Source organism: Oryx dammah, unplaced genomic scaffold, assembly GCF_014754425.2.
Source record: "Oryx dammah isolate SB20612 unplaced genomic scaffold, SCBI_Odam_1.1 HiC_scaffold_29, whole genome shotgun sequence".
Lineage (NCBI taxonomy): Eukaryota > Metazoa > Chordata > Mammalia > Artiodactyla > Bovidae > Oryx > Oryx dammah.
Window position 1 is genome coordinate 91425401 of NW_024070213.1, and position 7442 is coordinate 91432842.

Genomic DNA, 7442 nt, shown 5'->3' on the forward strand with positions numbered 1-7442 from the left:
CAAGGAGAGAAAAAGCAGGGGAGAGGGAGACGGAAGCGGCGCAGAGGGGAGGGGCGTCCTCACTCCCCAAGCGGCGCCCCCCTCTCCCCGCCGCCACTGAACCATAAATCAGAGCTAAGGCGGTTTGGCCAATGGTAGAGTGACTCGTAAATCGGCCTGTCAAGATCAGCCAATGAGAGGCGGCGTTAAATCAAGTCCTGTCAGCGCTTGGCCAATGAAAGGCCCTGGGCTGACCATAAATCTGCCTGTAAGAGACAGAGAAAGAGAGAGAGTGTGCGTACGAGCAAGAGCTGCAGGGGCGGGGGAGAGAGGAGGGGAGGGGGTGGGGGAGAGGGGAGGGGAGGGGGCGGGGGAGAGCGGGCGGGGGGCCAGGCGCGAGAGAAAGAGCTGCGGAGAAAAAAGGGCGATAACGGAGGTACAAACGCTGAAGACAGCGTAGAGGAGAGACGGACAGATGGAGAGAGACAAAGAGAATCCTTGAGAGATAGCGTCAGAAAGTCAGCGATAGAGCTGGGGCTCCGGCGGGAGACTGACAGAGATAAAGAAAATAGAGAGACCGACACTGACACCCTCAGGAGGGCCCCCGTGAAACAGTTCCCCAAGACAAATGCATACACTTGCCCGAGATACGCGTGAGCTCCGCACCACGAGGGACCTCGTGCGTGGACACAAACGCGCGCCGTGCACACATGCAAGAGAGAGTACGAGCCTGAGGCATAATCTTCCTTCTCTTTTCCCCTCACTCGACGCCTATGGAGATTAGGGGTGGGGTATATGTGTGGGGCTGTTGAGGGTGAGAGAGGAGGGGGTTGCTTTCTCGCTATGATGTGTCCCGTTTGGTCTCAGACTAGTCTAGGGTTTCTCATGTCCTCTTGAGTCATTTTTTCCAGTGACTGAGGATTGGGAAGTCCCTCCTGAGGTCTAACTTCAATCCCTATTGCTGCTCATTTCTACTTGCCAAAGCTTTTGAATCGCCTTCAAAGAATATGAAAAGTGAAGCCTTTTACAACCCCCTCAGAGAACTCTTAACTTTGAGAATCTTAGAAGGTCTGAGCAGGAAGGATTTTTAGGGGTCATCTGATCACTTGATTCTAGTTATAGAAAAGTTTCGGTCTTACTGTGGTTAGACATGTAGACTGGTACTAAAGTCAGACTTTCAGTTCTCAAATCATGATCATATCACTTATTAACCCTTGGACTTTAGACAAATGGCTTGCCCTATTTGTGCATTATTTATTTTTTAAGCAAAAGATTATAATGGATATGCTCAGATGCTCAGTCGTGTCCAACTTTTTGTGACTCCCATGGACTGTAGCCTACCAGGCTCCTCTGTACATGGGATTTTCCAGGCAAGAATACTGGAGTGGGGTGCCATTTCCTCCTCCAGGGGATCTTCCCGACCCAGGGATCGAATTCGAGTCTCTTACATCTCCTGCACTGGCAGGTGGATTCTTTACTACTGGCACCACCTGGGAAGCTCATTATAATAGATACCTTATGGTAAATTTTGTGAAGATTACGCAAAATAATATATTTACAGGATTTAGGACAGTATAAAGTGCATGGTAAGAGTGCACCCCCACCTGCATCTTTGTACAGATGATAAAACCTGAGGTCCGAAACGACTCAGGTTCCTGGTCCAACTCACAGAACAAATTATCGGAGAGCCTTGACTGGAGCCCTGGTATCTATACTCCCAGGCTAATGATCCTTATTGGTCTTGCTGTTCACCCTACCTATCTGGACCCCCAGCTCAGTCACCTGAACTTGATTCAATACAGGCTGCTGTGATTTTTGTGGAAGGAGAACACTCAAAAATACATGTTTCTTATTAGGAAGCAGGACTCTTGGGCCCTGGAGGTGTGTTGAACGTGAGGGTATCAATTTGTCCACCCTGACTATGGTCCTTTCTGCTCTCATCTTCTCTCTGGACTTTGTTCTCTCAAACCATGGACTTAGGGGCAGGGAAGGGATACATGCAGCCAGAGCAGTGTCACCATCAATATGACTCTCACATTCTATCCACAGTGCCCACTCTTTTTCCCCCACCCCAGCTAGGTGGACAGTAAATATCTCATGAGTAATAAGTGTCTACTTCATTTTTCTTCCTAAGATTTGGGCAAAAAGGAGGGGTGGGGATTCCTGGATCTCTGCCCTTGCTGGCCAGGAGGGTGGTAGTATATCTGGACTCCCTGTCTTGCTGATACCTTCTGTCCTCACAGGGAAGCCAGAAAGGAAACACAGAGAACCAGCGTCACCTGGTGGCCACAGGTACTTTGAATTCATGCATGTGCATGCACGTGCGCACGGGTGACAGGATATTGGTCACACTGGAGGAAGGGAGTGGGGTGACTTCCCCTTAGCCTGGCCCCTGGGCCTTCTTAACTAGAGTCTTTTTGTAACTTTTGTAACCCAGGATGACAAGAGCAAGTCTGAGGGAGGAGGAGGGGCCAGGACCCAGGTGAATTAACTCCAAGCAGCATGACCCTGCTAGGGCAGCTAGAATGCCTGCCTGCCACTGCCTTGGTTAAGCTCAGTTCCATTTCCACAGAGAGAGGAGTTCTTCCCCATGTCTATTCTCTTTGGACTGGGCAAGGGTCAGAGGGCTGGACTCAACTGGAGTGGCTATCAAAGCTGGATTTCAAAACTTTTTTGTGTTGAAAAAAAAAAACTGTTTGTTGTGATGGGTCATCCTGGCAGCAGTAGCTAGAGGTAGGGGCCATTTCTGGGAAGTTAAACAAATCAATTCAGTTGCTCAGTCATGTCCGACTCTTTGCGACCTCGTGGACTGCAGCATGCCAGGCCTCCCTGTCCATCACCAACTCCCGGAGTCCACCCAAACCCATGTCCATTGAGTCAGTGATACCATCCAACCATCTCATTCTCTGTCGTCCCCTTCTCCTCCTGCCTTCAATCTTTCCCAATATCAGGGTCTTTTCAAATGAGTCAGCTCTTTGCATCAGGTGGCCAAAATATTGGAGTTTCAGTTAAACAAAAGGCAGGCTAATAGAGACTTCCCTGGTGGTCCAGTGGTTAAGAATTCACCTTGTAATAATGCAGGGGACACAAGGTCGATCCCTGTTCAGGGACCTAAGATCCTACATGCTGCAGAGCTTGCCACAGCTAGAGAGTCCGAGCACCGCAAGGAGAGATCCTTCATGCTGCAACTAGGATCAGTGGCAACCAAATTTAAAAAATATTTTTAAAAAAAGAAGAATTGGTTGTCTGGCATCCGCTAAGGGTGTCCGTGCATGCTCAGTCTCTTCAGGTGTGTCCGACTCTTTGCAACCCTATGGACTGTAGTCTGCCAGACTCCTCTGTCCATGGGATTCTCCAGGCAAGAATACTGGAGTGGGTTGCCATGCCCTCCTCCAGGGGATCTTCCCAACCCAGGGATTGAACCGGTGTCTCTTATGTCTCCTGCATTTGCAAGTGGATTCTTTACTGCTAGCGCCACCTGGTAAGCTAATGGTAATTGATTTTTTTTTACAAAGAGGCAGGCTAATCCTCTTAAACCAACTCACATGATTTACGCCTGGAAACCCCTCAGCTGATCTTCTGCTTCCTGCCCCTGCTCTGACTTATGTCCCCTCAAACCCTCAACTATTAGGTTCCAGCTGCAAACCAACCCTGGCCTATTTTCTTCTTCCCCACAGATCACACCTGAACATGAAGAGGATAGACTTCATTTATTAATAATTAATAATGCATCTTGAGCAGCCTAGGGCTGAAATGTTGAGTGAAGTTTGGAAAGGCTGGGTTTGGGGAGTTTGGGGGGTGGTTGTCCATGAAAATTCCCACAGGTCTCACTTTCACCTATTCCTATAACAGCTGGCCACCTTAGTTCTGGAAGAGACAATCCCAGATTCTGGTGACTGGGGACACAGTTTTAATGGAACCTATGGAAACTCCGGGGCCCTTGTTTCAGGAGGGAGCCATAGGCTTGGCGGAACTGGCGGTTCATGGCTGCGTACAGCACAGGGTTGATGCAGCCATTAAGCCAGGTGAGGTTGGCAGCCAGCATGTGGACAACTCGGGGAGCCTGGACCTTGGCATCCAGGATGTTGAGTAGCAAGAAAGGGATGTAGCTCAGGGTGAAGCAGAGGAACACAGCAAAACACATCCGGGTCACCTTCCCAAACTCTGATGGAGAGTCCTGAGCTCTCTGGGCTCCTTTAGTCATCCTGGCCTTGGCAGCCACTCCTGGAGGGTTTTTCTCTGCCATCTGCTTAGCTGCTTTACTGTTGCTCTGGTCCCTGACTTCTGATGAGTCTCCTTCCAGGGTCTGGGTGGTGGCAGCACTGACTGGCTCAGATGAAATCCCCTCGCTGGGCCCTCCTGATGCCAGCCCACTGTCCAGCTCCTGGAAACGACCAGGCGTGGTCTCCTGTGCCCCAGCCACATGGCTGGAGCGGGTGCTTGCCTGGCGCAGCTTGTACTGATCCAGTGCTCGTGCTGCTCGCTTCACCTGCCGGTGGATGAGGCAATAGAAGACGCCGACACTGCTGAGCCCAACCACAAAATAGATGCCCAGGAGGACGGTGGTGTAGGGCTGGCCTCGGATGCGATCAAAGCTGCAGGTGCAGACTACGGGCACCAAGATATAGATTGGCCAGAGGGGAGCGAAGCTGGCCACAGCCACCACCCAGGTGCTCACCAGTGCCAGCACTATGCCCTTGGCACTGAAAACTTGGGGAAAGAGCTTAGGGTGGGCAATGAGGAGATAGCGTCCCAGGGCGATGAGGCAGAGGGTGAGGATGGAGACAGAGTTGGATGCAAAAAGGAGGAACCCAAAGATGCGGCAGAAGGTGGCACCAGTGCGCCAGTGCAGGTTGAGGTAGGTGTCCACTGAGAAGGGCTGGAGAAGGGTGCAATAGAGCAGATCAGCCACTGTGAGGTTGGCGATGAGCAGGTTGAAGCGGGTACGGAGCTTGGGCTGGATGGCCAAGGCCAGCAGGGTGAGCACGTTGCCCACGGTGCCCGTCACAGCCACCACAATTCCCCAGCTAACTGCCACGTAACGATAGCCCAGCACAGACTCATGGTAGCAGGAGAAGTTGAGGTCAGAAGCGTTCCACATGATGGAAGCTGAAAGGGGTGGGGAGAAGAGGAAGTCACAACCTGACCTTGAATTCAAATCTCTCGAATAACTCTCAGCTTCTAGGCACCTGAATTGTTCCAGGAGCTCCTGAGCCATTCCCAAGCTTTTTCATCCCAAGATCCCCAACCTCCTCTTTCCCATTCTCAAAGATTTTCCCAAATGTTTATCTATTTTATATATGAAGTTTCTGTCTACTCCCATCTCCAGGCCTTTTCAATATCCCTCCAGATACTCTCCCCTGTCCTTTAAGACCACCCAGGAATCCCCTCTCCTCTGTATTCAGAATAGTCCTGTCTGTAGTCCTTTCTGCACATAAAAGGCCTCAGTTTTTTTTTTTTTATTGTTTGTTTGTTTTTACCACCTGGGAGATGAGACAGAGAATATAAAAGTATATCCACCACAAGAGCACTCACCTGAGTCTCCCAGCCTTCAAATCTCTCTCCAGCAGAAGTTCAACTCACTCACAGCACAGTCCTTTCTGGTAGGCAGTCAGGCTTCAAACAGGAGGTGCTCTGCTCCTATTATACTGGCCTGAGAGAACAAGAAACTCCCCAGTTACCCAACCTCAGCCACTTCCTCCCTTGCCTCCGGTCCTACTCATTTGGCTTTAACTAGTGAAATATGGGCTTCTCTGTTGAAATTTCCTTACTACTTACTGCACTGGACACCACAAATGATGTAGCCAGTCCTGGTTAGGACAGTGGCTGTGGGAATTGAGAACAATGATCAGGATCCATAGGTTATTGAGAGGCAGATAGGATTTATTTAATGACTCATAGGAAAAAGGGTTAGAAGGAGGGAAGACTAGGAGGATGCCCACTTTTCCAGGTGGGAGTGGTTCTCTTAATCAATGAGATAGGGAATGTGGGAAGTATCGCAGGTTTAGGAAGGGGGTAAATAATGAATTCAGTTTTATACCAGATTTGAGGTACCTGCGGGATATGCTAATATCCTTGCTCCTCTAACCTAAATTTCTTCCAGACCCCTCAACCTTTCTCCACATGTGATCCAGCCCTACTTTTCTCCACCCATTTTCCTATCTGGCCACTTCTGCCTCTCAGATTTCTAGATCTCTAGGCTCTTTTTTGAGCTAGATCAACCTGAAAACAAAACAAATACACACACAAAAAACCCCCTCAAACTCCTCCTTGGGTTCTATTTCTGAACCTGTAGCAAACCACCCCCCCAACTTGGTAACTAACTCGGGAGGCCTGATTTCCCTCGTCTTCCTCTTTCAGAGTCCTCATCCCACTTTCCTTCCCCCTTTCTTCCGCAAGACTGGGAAGTGAGTAGAGGTGGAAGTGAGCAAAGAAGATGCGACTCAGGATGAGCCCACGTAGAGGCTGGGTTCCGGTCTGTCCATTTTTGTTGACCTTCTTGCTGCCCTGCCGGGCTAGATGGAGGCGGGGTCACAGAATCACTGGCTGTTCTTGGGAGTGTGTGGTTGATCCGAATTCTGAAGATGGAGAGACCCCTCCCCCCAGCATCATGTGAGAGGCAGCTAGTGAAGTGCGCCTTCCTGTCCTACAGACCACTTAGGGAACCAGATGAGAAGGCATTCTAGTATCATTGAAAACAGCACGGTCCCGGCTCTTTAGTCGTTGATCCATGAAATCAAACGAAGTTTTAAGAGACCCAAACTAGGGTACTCTTTCTACCCACTTCTGATGTCTATGTCAGAAGCTTTCTCTATCTCCCTTATACCTTAATAAAACTTTATTACACACACGCACAAAAAAAATAAGAGACCCAAACTTGCTCATTTTGCAGATGGGGAAGTTGAGGACTAACCGCAAGGTCACTATTTATATGGAGCCGAGTAGAGCCTAGAGCTCAGATTCCCAGGTCCCTCCTCCCATCTCCCCATGCTTTGAGTGTCGCTGGCGTGGGTTTCCCACTATAGGCACAAAAGTCTGGATCCTTTCTTTGTCTGAGGCCGGGTCTGACACCCGTCTCCCTAGGACCTCGAGACGCTGACACTGCCCTGGAGCGTCTTAGCCCCGCGGTTTTCTTTTCCATGTCGTTGTCGCCGCCTGGTGGAGTTGCGACGAATTTTGAACAGCCGTGGCTGCAATCCGAGACCTGGACTCGAAATGATTCCCCAGGGCCAAGTTGACACTTGAGCTAGGCCGGAGTGGGGCTGAGTGGGATGGGGAGTATTGCTCGCTTTGCGCAAGCCTCGACTCTTGCCTCCTCCCAGCCGGGTTTTCCCGTCCCTCTCCTCCTCCTCCTGTCTCTTTCCTGTGTGCCGTTCCCCGCCCCCCACCCCCCATCATACACACACACACACACACACACACACACACACACACACACACACACACACACACACACACACACA

General features: G+C 50.3%; 1 protein-coding gene across 1 annotated transcript; it reads right to left on the reverse strand.

Moving 5' to 3' along the window:
* Window positions 1-3670: 3670 nt before the first annotated feature.
* GPR84 (G protein-coupled receptor 84) lies at window positions 3671-5622 on the reverse strand. The gene is made up of 2 exons (XM_040234328.1): window positions 5515-5622; window positions 3671-5088 (listed from the first exon to the last, which is right to left on the reverse strand). Exon 2 carries the CDS (start codon window positions 5078-5080, stop codon window positions 3890-3892), a length of 1191 nt encoding a protein of 396 aa, XP_040090262.1. The 5' UTR covers window positions 5081-5088; window positions 5515-5622; the 3' UTR covers window positions 3671-3889.
* Between the last annotated feature and the right edge of the window lie 1820 nt (window positions 5623-7442).